This window comes from Pantherophis guttatus, chromosome 1, assembly GCF_059756535.1.
Source record: "Pantherophis guttatus breed Tessera chromosome 1, ASM5975653v1, whole genome shotgun sequence".
Lineage (NCBI taxonomy): Eukaryota > Metazoa > Chordata > Lepidosauria > Squamata > Colubridae > Pantherophis > Pantherophis guttatus.
In genome coordinates this window covers 15,053,111-15,075,354 of record NC_142063.1, presented here as the reverse complement: position 1 = coordinate 15,075,354, position 22,244 = coordinate 15,053,111, and the positions used below count along the sequence as shown (strand labels likewise).

The following is a 22,244-nucleotide window of genomic DNA, read 5'->3' as shown; positions in this document are numbered from 1 at the left end:
AGGATACTGTAAAATCTCCATTCCCTCCCCAAACCAGGGGAAGGATACTGCAAAATCCCCATTTCCTCCCGATCAGCTGGGACTTGGGAGGCAGAGAATACATGGGGGTGGGGCCAGTCAGAATTTTTACTACCAGTTCTCCGAACTACTCAAAATTTCCACTACCGGTTCTCCAGAACTGGTCAGAACCTGCTGAAACCCACCTCTGCACCCATTGCTAGCATGGGTGGGACCATGATTGCTCGCACGAGTGGTGCCGCAAGTGTCCATGATGCTTGCATGAATGGTGCCACAAATGCACGCAACGCTCACACGAGTGAGGCCAAAGTGCCTGTGACGCTCATGAGTGAGGCCACAGGCCCCCACGATGCTTGCGCGAGTGGGACTATGCATGCATTTAGATGCGCAACAGCTGGCTACTCACATGGCTCGGTTGCGAATAGACTGCAACCTGGTAGTGGGCTACAGCCTACAGGTTGGGGACCCCTGACTTAGAGGATTTAAGCCAATTCTGGTCCACAGGTTTTGCATTTCTGCTTTAAACCCAAGCCTACAGACTAGTATTCTCAACTTGGATCCTGGGATTAGTTTTGTTTTTTTTTTTGTAAATATTATTTATTTATTTATTTCCAAACATAAACATAAAATATAACTTTCAAGAACAGAGTCTCAATCCCGTCATAGATGGTTACCACGCTTACATTCCTTTAACAAGCTCCATTCAATTTCCTATTACATCTTTTGTGGATAGAAATTCAAAACATAAAAAAACAAATTTTAAACATAAAGTCTAGCATTTCCACCTAAACAAATCCATTATATCAATACAATTTTAATTTCAAACTAACTTTCGCTCATTTTTATATCTATATATCAATCCTGATTTTATCTTGCTCTTCTTCACCTTGTATCTTTTACCATCAGTGTCAAAATAATTTTTAACAATATTCTAACCTCTTATTCCAATTATTTACCTTACAATTTTATCACCACAAATCTTAATTTCAAGTTCAATACAACTCCATTTTTATTACACTTTCTAAAACAAAATTCTATCTAATTCTTAATCTCTTGACCCTTTTCCTCGAATCTTAGTATCTTAAACACACTTAAAAACACTTATCATCTATTACAATTTCCATGTTACATAGGTTTATCACAAAAACATGTTTTATTTAAACTAATTTCTAGCATATTTTCTTCCATACCTCCCTCTATTGTTTGGCTGTTTTCCAGCATATTATGTTTGGCTGATTCCCAGCATAGTCTCCTCCAGACCACCAACTATTTTTGGCTAGTTTCCAATATAGTTTCCTCCAAGCCTACCACCATTATTAGCTAATTTCCAACATATTTTCCAGCATAATCTCGTCCAACTCTCCACCTATTTGTTTGGCTGATTTCCAGCATTTTATTGGCTGATTTCCAGCATATTATGTTTGGCTGATTCCCAGCATAGTCCCCTCCAGGGCTCCCACTCTTGTTTGGCTGATTTCCAGCATATTCTCCTCCAACTCTCCTGTAGGTGTTTGGCTGATTTCCAGCATTTTAACTAGTTTCCAACGTATTTCCTCCGAGTCTCAAACTCTTATCTAGTTGGTATCCATCTCTCTTATTTTAATTTTCTCTTACAATATAATTATTTTTTTAAAAAAAATTTTTAATTTGATTTATATGCCGCCCTTCTCCGGAGACTCAGGGCGGCTTACAATGTGTTAAGCAATAGCCTTCATACTTTTGTATATTTATACAAAGTCAGCTTATTGCCCCCACAAACTGGGTCCTCATTTCACCTACCTTAGAAAGGATGGAAGGCTATTTTGTGTCAGTTTCCCAACATGCTCTTTCAAATTAATTCTCAATATATTGCATAGTAATCAACATTTCCAGCATATGTTAAATTAAATCACAGTTTGTTGCTAAAATCTGTGTATCTTATAGTTTGCTCAATAAAACCTTAATCAAACATAATTACCAATCTAGCATTTGTTTGCATATTAAAATTATAACATATTACATCAAACAGTAAATTTTCTTAAAGTTATCTCACATTAAAATATACTCTTCTTTATTGTTTTTAACCACCCATATATCATCCTCTATTTTAGTTGCCATCCCTTATTTTTTATTTTTATTACTCCAAAAACCCTCCTGTTTTTATCCAAAAATCATATATACCTTTAGGCTTTTAAACTTTACATTTCAATTTAGTTACATTTCAATTTATCTACTTTATTTCTTCCTTTTCTTCCTTTTTCTGTCTGTCCATAAATGTTCCATTTCAAAATTCATCTGTTCAAGTTGAAAAAATTTTGTATGTCCCTTTAATGCTTTATAATGTCTGTTCCATGTGTGATGCATCAATTTCCTGTCTTTTCTTCTTACGCCACACCTAATTTTTTTGCTAAGCTTGTTACTTTCCATTGTCAAATGTCCAAAATGTTCCTTCTTTCTTCTTAAAATCAACCAGGACAGAATAAAGATCTCCAAATTCCATAGATCTAATGTTAATTTCAAAGTAATCCAAAGTAAAAAGCCATTTAAAAAGTTTCTTTTCCAAACGGAAAGGGAAAGGGAAATCTTTTCAATCTACTCTCCTGCTTAGTCACCGCAGGCTCCCTGGCAATTATGTAACCATCCGTCTGTCTTTCTTCATTAGCTTCATTAACTTTCAAAGGTGTAAACTCCCAAAGATACATTTCTCCAATCCACTCCAAATAAAAAAAAAAAGTCACTTTTCTAAATTATTAAAAGCCAATTCTTCCAAATTTACTAAAACAAAGTCTGTTTTGGGTCTTTATTTCCATTTTTTTTCCCTTTTGATCTTCAAGCCCCACAGATCTGTAGCCACTATTTAAAGTTGGGGTCTTATTTTTTTCCAAAAAAACCCCAAATAGTCCTGTTTTTTTGCCTGGGTTGGTGTCACTCACCTGACTTCAAGATATTTGCTCTTTGTTCTTCTTCTGTCCTGCACAATCTTGTGTCCTGGTCTGCCGCGGCTTTGTGGCAACCGCCATGGCTGCCTACCCCCACCGCCGACTTCGAAGATTCCCTCTGGCCTCCAAGGAACTTGCCTGTTCCTCTTGGCACACCGAGGCGCTCCTCTTCACCCCCCATCCCTACAAGATGAGGGATGGTCCGAAGACCGATCGGACGGTGGTTTGTCAGTTGGGGTTTTCGCGGGCTTGTTAGAGCCCGCTATTTCCCCGACTGTGGCGCCGTGGCTCCAGACCGGAAGTCTGATCCTGGGATTAGTTGTGGTTCATGGTGGTACTCAGTGGTGGGTTCCTCCCGGTTCGGCCCGGTTTGGCCGAGCCAGTAGCGGTTACGATATGACGTCACTGAACCGGTTCTGGCCCCCCTACCCCCCCACCCCCCAGCATTATTCTTACCTTTTATTTGGCCTCACCCAGTGATGGGATTCAAATAATTTAACAACAGGTTCTCTGCCCTAATGATTTCTTCCAACAACCAGTTCACCAAACTGTTCAGAAAGTTAACAACCGGTTCTCCCGAAGTGGTGCGAACTGGCTGAATCCCACCACTGGCCCCACCCCCAATCTATTGCTGCCTCCTGAGTCCCAGATATCGGCTAGAGAGAAAAAAACTGTTTAAACTCTTGCCATGGGGCTTCAAAGGGCCGCCCTACAGTTGATCAGTGGTAAAAGAAAACAAATGAGTAGACTGGTGCCTGCAAAAATAAATGGGTAGACCAGTGCCTGCAAAAATAAATGGGTAGACCAGTGCCTGCAAAAATAAATGGGTAGACCAGTGCCTCCAAAAACAAAATTATAGACCGGTACAGCTCTGCAAGCAGTTAAAAGCCTGGTAGACCAGTACCTCTGCTAAATCCTAAAGAATTGTCACATGATCATCAAGCTACACCCACAAATTAATCCACACCCACAGAACTAGTAGTAAAAAAAATTAGAACCCACCCCTGGTGGTACTGTAAGGATTTCCTGCTGGAAACACTATGATAAAAACACTTATTTTTTAAAAGGTCCAAAATTTCACAAGATCCCCAAAATTCGTGAGACTTCATTTAAAATCTCACAACTTTCTAAACTAGAATATTGAAACGTCATGCTATTTAGACTATTAGAGCCATGGTCACCCAGTGGTTAGAATGCAGTATTGCAGGCTAATTCTGCTGGCTGCCACTAGTTCAATTCTCACTGGCTCAAGGTTGACTCAGCTTTCCATCCTTCCGAGGTCAGTAAAATGTGGTCCCAGATTGTTGGGGGTAAGTGTTGTGGCCCGTACACGGCCTGTGCAGCTAGTAGCTGATTCAGACAGCGAGGAGGCTGGTGTGGTGCTACACCAGCAGCCTGTGCTGCTGGCTCTCGAGTCGGACAATGAGGAGGCTGGAGAAGATGTGGTGCCAGAGGCGGGGATTCAGCCAGGGCCTTCAGAACTTCCAGAAGCTCCCTTAAGTGAAGAGGATGAAGAGGAGGAGCGTCTTCTCAATGCACGGGCGTGCAGAGCTGCCAAAAGGCAGGAGTGGCTCCTCAGGAGGAGGTCTCCTCGAGAGTAAGGCTTGGGGCTAATTGGCCACTCCCGTAGCCTATTTAAGAAGGAACGTCGACTGAAGCAATTTGCAGGGAACAACTTAGTTCATATACCTTCGTGTCTGGTTTTGCTTATCAGCTTCCTGCAAATTGCTTCTGGGCATTCTGCCAACCATAGTAAGCTTTCAGTTATTATTATTTGAATTCTTGGTGGCTGTTAATGCAATTAATTAACAGCCATTGTTGTAAAAGACTGGTTTATTTAGTAAACTAAGGTTTGAACGGACTTTGTGTGTGCTCCGTTCTTTGTGGTCCGTAGCTGGGACAGAACAGGTAAGATGCTGACTCTGTAAACCGCTTAGAGAAGGCTGTAAAACACTGTGAAGTGGTACATAAGTCTAAGTGTTATTGCTATATCCACCCAACCACCCACCCATCCATCCATCCATCCACTCACCCATCCACCCATCCATCCAATTTATATGGCTATCCATCTCATTTATCTGACTCTGGGGGGCTTAACGTCAAAGAGATAAACACTATAAACACATAGCAGTTTCATTTATTTGGGGGGGCCAAATTAATTTAATTTGGAGGCTTTGCTTACATGGTGACCCTCGACAGCAATAAAGTGATCTCTGCAAAGGTTGGGAATTGTTAGTTAATAACTTTCATGGTGACTGTCATTCTCCAGAGTCCTTCCAGTTGGTTGGTTTTGCAGCTAGATGGTAGTATAACCTCATGCTATAAAATACCCCACAACCACCTGAATTGATGCACTACAGCATTACACATAGGCAGGATTGTCCTAGGGTAAATTGGAGGTGCCTGTGTTGCTACTTAGTGTACTGTGTATGCAACAGTCTCTTCAGATCAATAAAGCATGCGTGTAGATACAGTTGAATGGTAGCTTGCTTCTCCATGGTTTATTGAACAGGCCATAGTTGCCTGGGTTTCACAACTCAAAATCGGCTAAGGCACCAATCGGCTAAACTGCTGCCTAAGCCACACTTGGCTGGTTTTACCCAGCAGCTTTAACCGACACATTAAGCTTGGTCAGCTTGAACCTTGGTTAGTTTCAAGTATGTGTCCCCATTTGGTGAATGTATGGTTCAGTGCACTGTGTAAATAAAGAAAATGGGTTATTTAATAAGCAGGGTATGGACTTGATGTGGTTGGGGCCAGCGTGGTTGATTCTTAACCCATTTTAGCAAGCCAGAACCGAACAGAATTAGAGAGTTGGAAGGGACCTTGGAGGTCTTCTAGTCCAACCCTCTGCTCAAGGAGGAGACCCTATACTATTTCAGACAAATGGCTGTCCAGTCTCTTCTAAAAAGCCTCCGGTGATGGGGCACCCACAACTTCTGAAAGCTTAATTGATTAATTGTTCTCACTGTTAGGGAATTTCTCCTTAATTCTAGGTTGCTTCTCTCCTCGATTAGTTTCCATCCATTGCTTTCTATCCTGCCTTCAGGTGCTTTGGAGAATAGCTTGACCCCCTCTTCTTTGTGGCAGCCTCTTAAATATTGGAACACTGCTATCATGTCATCCCTGGTCCTTTTTTTCACTGAACTACACAACCCAATTCCCGCAACTCTTCATATGTTTTAGCCTCCAGCCCCCTAATCGTTTTTGTTGCTCTTCTCTGCACTCTTTTTAGAGTCTCAACATCTTTTTTATAATATGGTGACCATATTATAAGTCGCCCACGTGCGTGGCCACACCCATAATTCAATGCGCCCCGCCACTGCGCACGCCCCCCGCTTTTAGCACGTGATGGCACGATGGGCCCACTAGACCAGTTTTTCACCCTCCCCAGGCTCCAGAGGCTTTCTAGGAGCCTGGGGAGGGCGAAAACGGCCTTCTACACCCCCTCGAGGCCCTCTGGAGGCCAGAAACAGCCCATTTCCCAACTTCCGGTGAGACTGGAAGACCCAAAAATCAGCTGGCTGGTGCACGCATGCGTGCTGGAGCTGAGCTACAGCAATGCTTGCGTGTCCACTGATATGGCTCGGTGTGCCACCTGTGGCACCCGTGCCATAGGTTCGCCATCACGGGTATAGGGTCTCCTGCTCGAGCAGGGGATTGGATTAGAAGCCCTCTAAGGTCCCTTCCAACTCTATTCTGAATTAAATTGAAGAAAAGACGGAAACCCACCAATGACCCAGCAGATGGCCTTCAGAGGCAGTCCCACTGCCATCAAGGCTAAAAGCTCTTGGTGGATCTGAAATAAATATCAGATTTTTGGGAAAAGGTATTGATTGAAATGTCATGTGTTAGTCACTAAACAAAAATTTGAATTTTCTCCAAAGTTAGCTTTGCCACTTGTATTTGCTGGCCAGAAAAATCAATTGCAAACTGAAGAACTCATTACATTTTTACTTCTAGTAAAACTAGAAGTGACAAACAACAGAAAGGCCTAGCTCCGTGATGGCGAACCTATGGCACGCATGCCACAGGTGGCACACGTAACCATATCAGTGGCCACGCAAGCTCAGCTCCCGATGGGACTGGAAGTTGTCAAATGGGCCATTTTTGGCCTCCGGAGTGCCGGGGAAGGCTGTTTTCGCCCTCCCCAGATGCCTAGAGGTGTCCTGGAGCCAGGTGAGAAAGAAAAACGGGCCTACCGGGCCATTGCATGCCGTGAGCGGGGGGTCGGTGGGTCGCATAGAATTATGGGTGTGGGCACGTGCGCGCGTGACCCCCCCGTCCCCGCCCCTTCCTGGCACGCGATGGCAAAAAGGTTAGCCATCACTGGCCTAGCTATTCTCTTTAGATGGGATAAGATTTGATCTATAGCCCTGGTGGCACAGTGGTTAGACTGCAGTATTGCAGGCAAACTTTGCTCACAGCCTGGAGTTCGATCCTGATGGGGCTCAAGGTTGACTCAACTTTCCACCCTTCCAAGGTCAATAAAATGAGGACCCAGATTGTTGAGGGCAATAGTAACATTGTAAAACTCCCAGAGTATTATGGTGTGATCTATAAGCCTAAATAGTATTATTATTGCTATAGCTATGCTTGAAAAAGGTAAAATCCAGTCTATGACAAGCCAAAATAAATTTTGGGCATTTCATAATTTATATAACAGATAAGCATGCTCAAAGTTGCATGTATCCAAAATTATGGGCACATTAAAAGTTACCAATAGTGTGTATAGTATGTTTATAAATTCGGTAATTTAACAGCAAGGTTCTTCCAATCTCAAATATGGAACTTGGATTCATAAGCTACATTCAGTTTGTCACAGCCTGGCCTGTTGATTAAACCAGAATTAACTGAGGTCCAACATTACAATTAAAACCATGACCTATAAACTGCAAAATGCATGTTATTTGTTCAGCATAATGCACAAATTGGACCAGAGCTCTCTAGCCTTGGCAACCTTAAGACTGGTGGGCTTCAACTCCCAGAATTCCTCAGCCAGCCATGGAATTCTGGGAGTTGAAGTCCACTAGTGTTAAAAGTTGCCACAGCTAGAGACCCCTGAATTAGGCCATTGTGTTAAGATGACATTTTAATTATTTGGAATTATTTAATTCCAAATAATTAAAATGTGGTCACCTGAGACAATTACATATAGAAGTTAACCTTTTAACTTCTTTATTGTTAGCACTTAAGTTAACACTTTATTGTGGCCGAGTATTTACCGTATTTTTCAGAATATAAGACACACCTTAGTTTTTGGGGAGGAAAATAAGAAAAAAGCTGATTGGCAGATGGATCCGCCTCCTGGAATACCCCCAATCAGCTGTTCCCAGAGGTGAATTTTAGCAACAGGTTCGTTGGTTGTGAGCTCTGTACCTTGCTTTTTTTTCTGCCTCTGAAAGCCTCCAAAACAGCTTCAGAAAAAAAGCCTCTGAAACTAAGTTTCAGAGGCTTTTTTTCTGAAGCTTCTTTTCTGCGGCTTTTTTTTCTGAAGCTTCTTTTCTGAGGCTTTTTTTCTGAAGCTTCATTTCTGAGGCTTTTTTCAGCCTCTGAAACCTCAATTTGAGAGGCTGGGCGGGGCTACATTCGGAGTATAAGACGCACCCAGATTTTCACCCTCTTTTTTGGGGGAAAAAGGTGCATCTTATACTCTGAAAAATACGATAGGTTTGTTTTCTTCACCTAAGTACTTCACCTAGAACAGAAACCTAGACCACGCTGCTTGTTTGTTGGTGCCAAAATGCCAGCAACTTTTTCTGGGTAATTTTATTTCTCTCTTATTTTTTTAGCAGCCTTGAGTTGCCTTTTCTTGTCTCTGAAACATGCACAGCCTACATTAAATCATATCTCAATGCAGTGGTGAAATCTAAAATTTGTTACTACTGGTTCTGTGGGCGTGGCTTGGTGGGGTGGGGGGTAATGTGACTGGGTGGGCGTGGCCAATTTTTTAAAATTTTATTTTTAAAGCCATTTTTTCTACAACCTCTTCGGCCAAGAGGTTGTAAAAAATGCTTTCAAAAGGCTCTGACGATCCCAGCTGAGTTGCCTGATCGTCAGAGGGTTTTTTAAAAACCCTCTGCTGATCAGGCAACTCAGCTGGGATCGTCAGAGCTTCGATCGTCAAGAGACATTTAAAAGAAAAAAAGCCTCTGATAATCGCGTGGTTCATCTGGGCATGGGGGGGCGGGCAGGGATTTTTGCTACCGGTTCTCCGAACCACCTGCCTCTATCGCTACCGGATCGGGCGATCCGGTCCGAACCGGGAGCATTTCACCCCTGTCTCAGTGTGTTTTGACAGCAGTACTGTAAACAAATAAGTCTGTTTTGCAAGACAAAGTGTCTTCTAACTGGGAAAATGGAAACTGAAATCCTGTTTGCCTGGATGAGATCCCAATGAGAAGCTACTATATAGAGACCACATAGATTTGCTTATGCTACATCAGTATTTCTCAACCTTGGCAGCTTTTGAGCTGTGTGGACTTCAACTCGAGTTGAAGTCCACTCAGTTTAATGTTCCCAGGTTGAAAAGCACAGCTGTGAAACACCCTGTATACTGCTATCTAACACAGGTAGTCCTCGACTTACATGAGTTCATTTAGTGACGGTTCAAAGTTACAGCATTTAAAAAATGTGACTTATGACCATTTTCCACACTCATGACCATTGCAGCATCCCCATGATCACATGATCAAAATTCAGCTGCTTGGCAACTGACTCATATTTATGACGGTTGCAGTGTCTCGGGGCCACGCAATCCCCTTTTGCGATCGTTCTGACAAGCTAAGTCAATGGGGAAGCCAGATTCACTTAACAACCGTGTTGCTAACTGAACAACTGCAGTGATTCACTTAAAAGTACGGCAAGAGAAGTCGTAAAAACGGGGCAAAGCTCACTTAACAAATGCCTCGCTCAGCAACAGAAACCTTGGGCTCAACTGTGGCCGTAAGTTGAGGACTAGCTGTATAGTGTTTCTCAAGCTTGGAATTTTAAGGGTTTTTTTAAAAAATGTTGTTGGACTTGATGTTATTGCAGATTCTTCCACACAGGTTGAAAACCATCCGTATCCATATCCCCTCCAATTCAAAGAGTATAGTTTGCCCACGAAGCTGGAGACGGAGGAAGCTCACACGCTCAAAAAGTTGTCCAAAAACTGCTTTTTAATAAGAGCTCCTTAAATTAAGTCAAGTATCACAACCAGCAGTCTTAGGAACCTGGCTTGGCTTTCTATACCGACCCTCACCCCTTAGTAGCAGACGGACACGATCCCCCTCCCCTTCCCTGCCTCTCTTCCCAAACAGCTAAAGGTTTGTTTTTAAAGGCCTTCTTACAGATCAGCTCTAGGTGCTACTACTACTACAACTATGGGGTTCCATTGTTACGGTTATCACCCACGACACAATGGGGCCTATGTCAAACACCAAAATGAATCGGATACACTTCTGGTGATGGTCCAAATGGAATGACCAAGCTGCCTCGGCCATCTCCCCTCCCACCCGACCACCCCCTCCCCAAGTCTACTTCTCAAGTCCATCAGAAGCCAATGGTGCTTTTAGCCTGTGGTGCTGGGACAGCATGATGCTCTGGTCTTCTTCAAGCTGTCGAGCAGCCGCTTCTTAAAGAATCTCTCGCGGTATTTGAGTCCGGTCAGATGTCTCAAAGTGGGAGGCATTTGTTCCGGAGAGACGTCCACATAAACCGGGATGACCTTCGCCCCCTTCTGGTGTACGGTATGGACCAGGTTCCATTCCAAAATGTGCTGGCACCAAGAGTCAGTCATTGAATGGGGGGTCAAGAGGACGATGGCCAGTCGGCTGCTTTGGATGATCTCGTTCACGGAGGCCAACACCGGCTTCCCGGCCACGTGGTCCTGATGTTCAACGTAGCCATGGAAACCATAGGCAACCAGCATCTCGCGGATAGCGGTGGCAATGGCGTCGTCTTCCAGGCAGTACCAGAGAGAGAAATCGTATTGGAACGAAGATGTCATGGCGTAAAAAGTATGGGGGAACTACCCCTAGGGCAAGTGGTGATTTTCTCACCCCACCCCGCACCCTTCCCACAAAGCCCACTTGTCCCAGCCTATCTGTGTGTGTGAACTCTGCGGAAACTTCCCCTTGGCTTTCCCCAAAGAGAGGTGTTTCGTTCTGAACGTCTGTGTGAAGGAAACAAAACGAGGGCCAATGGAGCTGCGGAGAACTAAGAGCAACAGTGAATCTAGGGCCAAAACAATAGAAACAACGCTAACTGCACAACTGGGCATCTCAGCGTGAGCACAGCGAAGAGATCCAGGCCCTCAAGGGGATTGTAGCGGGGCGGCTGGCTTGGACACACAATTCACGGAACCTAAAATCACAGACGGTGTTGAAGATGTGTAGCGTAGGCATGCTGAAATCACATCACAATGGCGAGTCTTTAGTTTTTTCAAGCATGGCATGGATCCTGTAAAGGGGGGGGGTGAGGGGGGAACGCGGGTCGAACTCGACTGTGGTCACTTTCCCCCCAAAAAAGTATCTCACAAAGCTCTCTGCTTCATCTCTAAAATGCCCTGCTCCAGAGTTGCTCCGGCCAGTTTCAGCTCCTCGCACTTCTCCTTGAGCAAACTGCAGGCCTTCTGGAGCCGGTGATTCATCTCCACGTAGGACTGGGTCAGCCGGTAGAGGCGTTCCCTCTTGGCCTCTGGATCTTCATTCTTCGTTGGGGTGGGCAAATCTGAAGGCAGGCAAAATGGGAACCGGGGTGGGGGTGGGTGAGAGAGAAAAGAGAGATAGAGATAATGATAGAGGAGTATATTTGTAGCTCGGGGTTGAAATGAGGGGCCGCTGGTGCTCTCTGAGCTTGGTTGTTTTCTTGCAGACGTCTCATGACCCAACTGGGCAACATCATCAGTGCTAGTAGGGAGTGGGGTTTGCTCTCATTTTATATTCTAGTGACTTGCCCTGTCAGTTTTTGGTGTAGATTCTTTGGTTGGGCTGTTTACTATTAGCTTGTTTGGCAGATCCTTAATTGGGGTACTGTTTACTTCTTGACTGTGGGTCTGATGTTAATCTTGGTGTTAATCTCTGCTCTCAACTAGCACTGATGATGTTATCTAGTTTGGTAATGAGACATTTACAAGAAAACAACCAAGCTCAGAGAGCACCAAGGACTCCTCAGACAGAAATAAAGTGTGCTACCTTTGTGGAGCACCTACACAACAACAGCTTAATACCGTAATAAATGCATTGATTGGCACCGAGATCCTCTTAGTTTCAATATGACACAAAAAACCCAGTCAGAGGTTTCGGAGAACAATTGGGTTCAGATTATGTTACAATGCAGTCAGATTCATGTTATAGTGCAATCATAACTAATATAAAATTGAAACCTGAAATCTTTCTTTTAGGATTACTAGATAAGATTTCCCCCAATAAATCTCCCTAAAAGATTTGGAATTTTATCATTGTATATGTTGGCTGCAGCGAGAATTTAATATGCACAGAAATGGAAAGATATCTCAATCCCCACCACTAAAAAATGGATGGAAAAAAGGTGAAGCTAGCAAAAATGGCAAAATTGACATTTCCTATTAGAGAAAAGAACATATCCAGCTTTGTTTCTACCTGGAAACCACTTCTGGATTTTGTGCTTGGGACAGAAAAAAAATGAACTCTTGATTTTGCTGACTGATAGAACTGGCTGATATAGAAGTGGCTAATATTTGTTAGAGGGATGCGGTGGCTCAGTGGCTAAGATGCTGTGATTATCGATCAAAAGGTCGGCAGTTCAGTGGTTCGAATCCCTAGTGCTGCATAATGGGGTGCGCTCCCATTACTTGTCCCAGCTTCTGCCAATCTAGCAGTTTGAAAGCACGTAAAAAATGCAAGTAGAAAAATAGGGACCACCTTTGGTGGGAAGGTAACAGCGTTCCGTGCACCTTTGGCGTTTAGTCATGCCAGCCACATGACCAAGGAGACATCTTCGGACAGCGCTGGTTCTTCAGCTTTGAAACGGAGATGAGCACCGCCCCCTAGAGTTGGGAACGACTAGCACATAGGTGCAAGGGGAACCTTTAACTTTACCTAATATTTGTTAAGTTTGTAAAAGTAAAAAGTGAAGGCTGTAATTCCATTCTGAACTTTACTATGCTGAAAAAAAGTTGGAAGTCAATGATCTTTTTTTCTTTTCCATTGTACCTACATCTTTCCTACCCTTTTCTTCCCTTTTTCCTATCATCCTCATTTCTGTTTTATATTAAGATAATTGTAATAAACCATCTAAAAAGAAGTTCTGGAGAACAGCTATTCCCCAAAAGAAACTTATTTGATTTCCAGCTGGATTCAATTTAAGACAACTTCCTCCATTTCTAATAAAAGCTGAGCTTCATCCAAAACAATGAGAATTAAATTTCTTCTATAATGTCTAAATATTTCACTTTCAAGCAAAGTATATTAGGATCAATCCAGCAGCTTCAACAGGACTGGAAACCACTGAATGCTAAGACCACACTGACACTCAATCCACAGTGCATTTACTTAGGTCACAGAGGTGGGGAACTTTATGACTTGTGGACTTCAACTCCCAGAATTCCTGAGCCAGCATGGAAATCCACAAGTCATAAAAAAAGGGCCATAGTCTCCCACCCTTGACTTAGGATTTGTTTAAAAAGTCATAAAGGACAGACTGCAGTTAACACTAAACTGACTGGTTCACACATCATGCTAAATTGGGAAATTCTTTAATGCAGGGGTCCCTAACCCCCTGGTCTCTGGACCTGCACTGGTCTATGGCATGCCACTAACCAGTCTGCGCAAACAAGCAAAGCCCCATCTGCGGATGCAGACAGCACCTCTCTCCACAGATCCAGTCCCTGGTACCCAAAAGGTCGGGGGCCTCTGCCTTAATGGATCTGGCTCAGGGGCAGGTTTCAAACCCCATCGCTACTGGTCCGCTCGTGGGTGCACGCGCTCACAAACCAGGTTTTGTGGCTTAGCATTGTCTGTAAACTCAAAGGATGTGCTGACTTTGAATATGCTGACTGTTGTGGTCCGCCAGCAGCCTGCGGACCTGACAATGGAGTTAGACAGTGAGGAGGCTGGGGAGGACAATGGGCCAGTCCTGGAGTCTGGGGAAGGCCCGGATAAGGGCTCTGCATCAGAGGCAGAGATGGGGCCAGGGCCATCTGGGAGCAATGCGCGGACACCGGAGCCTCCAGAGGCGGACAGCAGAGAGGCAGAGGCACGTATGAGAAGAGCTGCCAGAAGGCAAGAGCAGCTGAAGAAAAAAGGACAACTTGGGAGTAAAGCCAGGAGATGATTGGCCACTCCCATAAGGCTTAAAAGAGCAGCAGTTGGGTTCTTTGTAGAAAAGCAATGTTGATTCTTGTCAGCGTGTTTTGAACTTTGTGGGGGTTTTGCCAGGAAAAGCTTTTGGCTGGTTGCCAAAGACATCAAAGGTTGGTGATAAGGCCAAGGGACTGGTTATTAAGAATTGTGTTTGGTAATCACTACTTGGGCCCTGGTCACAACACTGGCTGAGTGGGCAACCTGACTACACCTTCCTAGCACCCATAAGCCAGCACAGCCAAATCTTTCATCAACCTTTCCATTTGGTGGGGTTGAAGGGGATTTTGGAAGGCCCAACTCGCTTCCCCAAAATTGGGGAGATCTTTTAGGGATGATGGTGGTGGTTTAACAGAACCTGAACGTAAACCTCTCCTCCCTCATCTTGACAGTCCATGAAATTATAGGGAGGATCCCTTCTGAGACATGATATACCTGACTAGGTGGTTCAGTGGCTAAGGCACTGAGCCTGCCGATCAGAAAGGTCACCAGTTCAGCAGTTCGAATCCCTAGTACAGGTCTCCTGTGTGAGCAGGGGGTTGGACTAGATGACCTCCAAGGTCCCTTCCAACTCTGTTACTGTTACATTTGCTCTGCCCCCATTCCTCCGGCAGGCTAAGCCGTTCCTGATCTGACCATTGCCTAGTCTGCAGCTCTTCCTTCTGTCTCCCAAGGTCATTCACATAGACCATTACAATTTACTAGTGATGGATGGAAACTCCAGCCTTTTCCTTTGCATTCAGGGCACTATGCTTGCACCTTGGCACAATGTTTATTCTTTTACATGCCTTTTCATCCAAGTTAAGCTTTGGTCTGGATTCTCATTTGCCATGAGATCCCCACCCCCCGAGCTATAGTCTTTTATTTTTTTCAAATTAAAAAAAAAACTGGGGTAACCTAGTCCCTTCCCTGCATTTATTTTGCAACCCAAAGTTCGGAAGACAATATATGGGCCAGGATCTTCATACCTTCATTGGGCTCCACCAGGAGGACAAAAACGGGGTCGTTGGGCTGGGCACGCTGGACATCTTCAAGAATCTGTTCTGTGTTGGGGGGCTCAGGGCGTGTGGGGAGTACCACCCGCTTCTTGGCCTTTGAGGTCATTGCTTGGAAACAGGTGCCAGAGGGCACTGGAACGACAGAAGAGTTGGAGAGAGAAACAAAAGGGTTGGATCTTTTTTCTGATAAAGCAGGCATCTCCAAGCTTTGCTGGCTGGGGAATTCTGGGAGTTGAAGTCCTCCAGGCTTAAAGTTGCCAAGGCTGGAGACCCGTGTGATAAAGCTTGGATAGAAATGGACCTGCTCGCCAGGTAGTCCTCCACTTACAACCACTCATTTAGTGCCTGAAGTTACAACGGCCCTGGAAAAAGTGACTTAAAACCGGTACACTTAGTCCTCGACTTACGACCGCAACTGAGCCCACAATTTATGTTGCTAAGTGAGAGATTTGTTAATTGAGTTTTGCCCCATTTTATGGCTTTTTTTGGTCACAGTTCTTAAGTGAATCATCGCAGCTGTTAAGTTAGTAACCCGGTTGTTAAGTGAACCTGGTTTCCCCAATTGACGTTGCTTGTTAAGAAGGTAGCCAACCTCGGATCGCCTGACCTGGGGACATTGCAACGGTCGCAAATATGACCCCGTTGCCAAGTGCCTGAGTTTTGATCACACGGCTGTGGGGATGCTGCAATGGTCATAAGGGTGTAAGTCACTTTTTTTCAATGCTGTTGTAACTTCGAACGGCCATTAAATGAACTATTGTAAGTTGGGGACTACCTGTACTTCCAATTGCAACCATGGCAGCATTTCCATGGTCACGGGATCAAAATTTGGACGCTTGGCGATTGGCGTGTATTTATGACAGTTGCACTGTCCCGAGGTCACACGATCGCCATTTTCGACCTTCCCAGTCGGTTTCCAACAAGCAGTCAATTGGGGAGGAGTGGGGGGGATCAGATTCGCTTAACCGCCGTGTTATTAATAACTGAGAGTGATTCGCTGGTCTCAATTGGGGTCGTAAATCGAGGACTACCTGTCCACGTGAAAAGGAACTCCAATCTTAAATTACAAGCAGTTCAAGCTGAAGAAACTGTTTAGTCAGGGGGTTTTAGTCCTCTGTATGAACTTGCATTCTTGGCAGTTCCAAGAACGCTCCACCACATCCATTTGCACTACTCAGCTGACCGTACCGACACAAATAAAACCTCCAGGTGGCCTCAACGACTCTCTAAAAAGGACGCAAATGACCAGCTGTCTGCAAGGAATATCAATCCTTCCATTCCCCACCATCCAGTCAGAGCTGAAGAAGCTTCCTGGATGAGAAGTGAAACATCTTCAAGGAAAAACAAAGAAAATCCAGCCGCCTCTTGAAAAAAAAAAACAACCTTTGGGAAAACCGTGACCTGGATTTCTGTGAATCTCCATAGACATTTGCATTCTCAAGTTCAAAAACCCCTAATAGGCACAGTTTGACGCAGTGGTGAAAGCATCAGACTCAAAATTAGGAGATTGCGAGTTCTAATCCTGCCTTAGGCACCAAGCCAGCTGAGGGGGGGTGGGATTTTGCGCTGGTCCCTCTCCCTCAGTCTCAGGAGTAGGAGGCAAGGGCAACCCATTTCCAAATATGTTTTCCATATAGCCATCAGAAATTCAGTCTCGCTTGAAGGTGCGAGTGCATGCACACGCACACATCAGCCTTTTGAGTCTGAGGAAAATACAATCTGATCCATCCACTGATCAAATCACTCCCCGATCGACCCAAATCGCCATCGTTGGAAAGAATAAATATCCTAAATGGGTCAGACCAGCTCAAAGTATTCTTTGTACAGGTGTGGGGTGAGGAAGGGGTACCTGCAATTTAAGAAGGGAAGTTGGGGGGGGGAGAGAAATGTTGCTGTTTCTAAGATGGCACTTGCCATCTGGTTTTTTTTTTAAAAAAAAATAAGTTACATAAGTCACACTGAAGAAGGGCTAGTTGCTGAAATTTTCCTTTACAATGTGCCTATTTTGCAACAGAACTTAGTCATCTGAACCAAAAAAAAAATAAAAATGAATTCAACTACTAAATCTGGATATTTTTTTACTGTACTCTACATACAAAAAGGCTTCACTTTCCTTTCTGGGGAATAAAAACCCATGCAGATAATTCCTTGTGGTTTTCTGTAACTAGAAAGCAACCTAACCATGTGTGCTTAAATAGTGAAATGAACAGACTAAAACATTTCAATTTAAACAAAAAGGCAACCTAATTTTTTTCCTTATGTAACTTAAAAAAAAAATTAGATGGCAGGTGCCATCTTAAAAACACCAGCATCCTCCCCTCCGGCTTCTCTGCATTAACCCAGAACAGAACGTTGCTTTTAAAATAATTATTTTAATCCACCAAAAGGTAAAAAAAAAATGCTTCCAGAAAGGACATTGGTGCAACTCTGCTCTGCTTCCAAACATGATTTTTACAGCAGGAGGCATAACGCTATCTTCTATGAAACCCATGTTCTAAACATTGCTTCTATCACCTTTCCCCCCCTTTTTAAATTAGAAAAGAAGAAATAGAATAACATACACAACCTTTTGACTGTCAGCGCTAGAAGCTATTCATTTGAAAGCATTCAAAAAATGGTTTTCGCTTTCCAAAAAAAAACCCCAATAGTTTTATCAAATGCAAACTGTGCCTGATTTAATTGTAGGTAAGGAGGGAAGCATAATAAAGAGTAAAAAAAGAAAAAAGATGCTTGCTTCATTATCAGCCAGCTTCAGGAATATCTATAAAATCTATCCCCCAGAACCACACTTTTGAAATACAGTGGCCAACCGCTGAAAATCAAAAGCACTGTGATGCATTTTAAAAAAAGAAATTAAAACAAATGAAGATGCATTATGCCTCCGATAAGCTGAAAACACTTTTTATCTAGTAGTTCCCTTTATCGTCAAAAAGGGCTCCCCAAATGTGCCCAAGTAGAAAAAGCTACTGCATCAACATCACACCCCCTTGCAGTCCTCTGAAGCCAAAAAAAACCCCTGTAAAAATTAAAAAAAAACCTAGTTCCTGTTTATGTTTTAAAATCACCTTTCTCATAAGGCATAGTCCGCCTGATGCAAGTTAAAAGGATATTGCCCCACAGAAGCAATTAATTAAAACTTGATATACATTTTTTTAAATCTAAGAGTTGTTCAAAGAAAAGTCCTATGATTTCTATGGGAATTTTAGGTATTTAATCATCTGTGCCCTCGCTCCTAAAAAAAACAAAAAAAACCTATAAAATACAACCACAGGGCTTTTCAACCAAAAATCCCAGGGCATCCACACCACAAATTATCTCAGTTAATCCAAGCTCTCCTCCACCTACCAAGAATAGTTTGCTTCCATCTCAGTTTTGTCTCCATTCAGCACCTCCCTCTACTTCCAACAAGGCTAGAAACCACAATCAAAACATCCCTTGTTTGTCAATGCAGGAGTGGGAACCAGGAGGAGTTAAATTTAATTATCTTGGTCTCTCAGCTTATCCAAGCGCGCTATCGCTCTCTCTCACACACAGACACACACCATCCCAACGTTACTGTGTGAAACTCTGCAGTCCCGTCTGCAGGTGTGTGAAGATGTCGTTGTGTAAAAAGGTGGGAGGGGGGGGAGTGAGATGCATTTAGAGAATGAAAGGCTTTTTGGAAGGGTTGGGGAGGAGCAGAAGGCTCTGATGCTGTGAAATTCTGTTTTGTTTTGGGGGTTTTTTCCCCCCTTCCCTTCCCCAGTTTAAAAAAGCCCTCATTCCTGCCCTGAGCAGGAAGGACAGCCCATGCATCCCAACCACGTTCCAGAATGTTCACTACTGGCTCTGCAGTCCCTTTCGCCAAGGATGGCTAATGCAAGATGCATGCAGGGAAAAAAAAAAGAGGAGGATGGTGAAGGGTTGGGGGGGGCTGATACAGAATACACCCGTTCTGCAGATACCACACCCACTCTATTGCAAGCACACACCCTCAGAGCCTCAATTCTACCCTCCAGTAATCATGCCACAGACCCCTTTCTCTGATCCATCATCTTCCTGGACCCTTTTGTTTCCTTCCCCTGGCACATTACTCCCACCCACCTGGGCCCCCTCCCTCTGTCATAACAGCCCCCTTCCTCCATTTCTACCAGCAGCAGAGTTTGCATCAAAACCTCCCCTCTCCTCAATGCCTTGCAGTGTGCATTGGAGGAGGGGGGTGGGGGTGTAATACACGTTTCTTTCCCACCTGGCTGAATTCCCCCCCCTTTTTTCCTTTCCTTTCTCATCCTCCCTTCTTTTCTCCCCTACTTCTACCTTCCCTCCCCCCCCCACCCACCCCATGCTAAACTATCTAGGACATGAACACACAACCCACCTGATTCAAGCCCCCTCCCCTCCTGGAAGGCTCCTTGCACCTGTCCCAGCCCCCCACCCCCCCACCCCAGGTGGCTCTACCCAAGGGTCACCTTCTCCTTCAGACCTGCTCTCTTCTGCTCCTCTGGAAGGATCCTGAACCCCTCCCCATAACCAGATCCTCCCACTCCCCTCCACCAACAGACTCCAGTTCTTCCTGCTCAGTTAGCAACAACCCACCCACCTCCCAGCAACTCCCACCATATTCTCACCACCCACCAGCTTTACTCCTGGCTACCCCCCCCCACCCGGGAGACCCTCGCTCTCTTCCCCACCATTCGTTCCTCCCAAGCTCCAGCTCCCCCAATGCCAAGCCTACACACGCCCTACCCAAAAGCCCCTCTTTAGCAACAGACCACGATCTCTTTCCCGCGTCACCCCCTTCACACGAGACGGAGCATTTCCTCCAAGTCCCCCCCCGCCCACCTCCCCAATTCCCCTTCTCCAACAGGACGCCCGCCCCAGGAGGACCCACAACCTCTTTCCTGCACAACCCCCACCCCCACCCCCACTCCAGATCAGGCTCCCCTAAACTTCCTCTGTATTTACAGACACCCCCCCCCTTAACCTTTACCCCTCCCCAAATAACCCCCCCCTTCCTCGTCTCACCTGCTCTCTCTCCTCCTCTCCACCACCTGATTCCCTCCCTCCCTCCTTCCTTTTCCCAAGCCACGCCCCACAGCAGGCCACGCCTACCCGTTCTCCCCCTTTTCAACCCCCCCCTCCGCTTTCGGATCGCCCCCTTCCGGTTTCCGTGCGAACGTGGCACATGCGCAATGGGGGCGGAGAAACGCTCGAGACACCCTCCCACTCCACCCCCCCCCCCACTCTTCCCCCCAAGATTGATCTCTATCATTGTTTCTGGCTGATTTGCAGCCGCCCTGAGTCTCCGGAGAGGGGCGGCGTATAAATTTAATAAATAAAATGAATAAATAATTTAATACATAAATAAATTTAAGGAAAAGGTGAAAGAAATACAGGAGGGTGGGGAAGTCCTGCTTTATTTAGTTCCTTCGCTATGCAAAGGCGTGGTTGCTTGTGAAAGACCGAAATGTGAATTTAATACTTTTTTTTTTCCTCTGGGTCGAGTGTCACGAAGAAGACGGGTTTTTGGATTGGCGCTTTTGCGATGGTTTCGGTTTTTTTATTATTTTTTATATTTAACGTGTGGCATCTACAGATGTGCAATCACTGATACGCAACACTAATACAACTCATTGTACGTACAAGCACAAATGTAAATGTAAATAAAAGTGTAGAAGTTAGCACCCACCCCTTTCCTAGAGGAATGAAAATATTTTGGGAAATATTAAAAAGGCAGAATATTATGTTTCCCTGGATGAGAAATGGAGAAGCATGTTTTAAAGAGGAAGCAGCTCCCATCTTCCTGCCCCCTCCCTTTGTCAATGGGCCAGACGCAGAAACTCAATCTTTGTCAATGGACCACCATCTGCAACACAATAGGACCCATCTAGCAACAGAAACGCACCACATGGCACCTGGGAAGATTACATCAGCCAGCAAGGCTAGCTAAGACCCCCACCCCCTGGGAGTCTGACAACCAATCAGGATACTCTTTCTGGGCCCCAGGAAGTTCAAAGCCAGAGAGGGCATAAAACCCCGGGACTTATTGCGTCTCGCCCCTTTTCTGTTCAGGAACTCAAACCATGTGATCCTTTCCACCATTAAACAATCTTTCCAAGCAGTTTCCATGTTTCCAGTGTCCTTTTCCCCACTTGGAGCTGAACCCAGAAGGATATTTCTTCCAACAAAAGAATAACAGACATAACAATTGGAATGGACCTTGGAGGTCTTGTAGTCCAACCTCTTGCTCAAACACCATAGAATCGCAGGAGGATACAGGTTATACAGGTAGTCCTTGACTTACAACACTTCATTTAGTGACTGTTCAAAGTTACTAAATGACCGTTTTTCACAGTTACAACCTTTGCGGCATTCCCCATGATTACGTGATCAAAATTCAGATGCTTGGCAACTGGTTCATATTTATGGCCATTGCTGTGCCCCAAGGTCATGTGATCACCTTTTACGACCTTCTGACAAGCAGAATCCAAAAATATTCCAAAATTTATTCTTCTTCAGAAAGGGATGAAACTATAGAACAAACTATAGGAAATCCTACACCACTTCAGACAAATCCAACATCTTCTTAAAAATTTCCAGTGTTGCGGCATTTACAACTTCTGCAGGCAAGTTGTTCCACTGATTAATTGTTCTAACTGTCAGGAAATTTCTCCTTAGTTCTAAATTGCTTCTCTCCTTGGTTAGTTTCCACCCATTGTATCTTGTCCTACCCTCAGGTGCTTTAGAGAATAGCTTGACTCCCTCTTCTTTATGGCAGCCCCTGAAATATTGGAACATTGCTATTATGTCTCCCCTAGTACTTCTCTTCATCAAACTAGACATAGCCAGTTCCTGCAACTGTTCTTCATATCGTTTAGAATCAATGGGGAAGCCAGATTCACTTAACAACTGGGTTACTAACTTATCAACTGCAGTGATTCACTTAACAGCTGTGGCAAGAAAGGTTGTAAAATGGGGCAAAAACAAATATCTCAACAGAAATTTTGGAC

At 44.5% G+C, this 22,244-nt stretch overlaps 1 protein-coding gene across 6 annotated transcripts; it reads right to left on the bottom strand.

Moving 5' to 3' along the window:
* Positions 1–10,078: 10,078 nt before the first annotated feature.
* C1H19orf25 (chromosome 1 C19orf25 homolog) lies at positions 10,079–20,428 on the bottom strand. 6 transcript variants are annotated; one of them, XM_034422633.3, is made up of 3 exons: positions 20,260–20,428; positions 15,226–15,387; positions 10,079–11,648 (listed from the first exon to the last, which is right to left on the bottom strand). In XM_034422633.3, the coding sequence occupies exons 2-3, from the start codon at positions 15,359–15,361 to the stop codon at positions 11,452–11,454; spliced, it is 333 nt and encodes a 110-aa protein (XP_034278524.1). In that variant the 5' UTR covers positions 15,362–15,387; positions 20,260–20,428; the 3' UTR covers positions 10,079–11,451. The 6 variants fall into 6 exon arrangements, with proteins under 6 accessions (XP_034278524.1, XP_087749904.1, XP_087749902.1 ...); XM_087893778.1 differs by having other exon boundaries at positions 20,347–20,368; XM_087893776.1 differs by lacking the exon at positions 20,260–20,428 and adding an exon at positions 19,981–20,093.
* Positions 20,429–22,244: the final 1,816 nt, after the last annotated feature.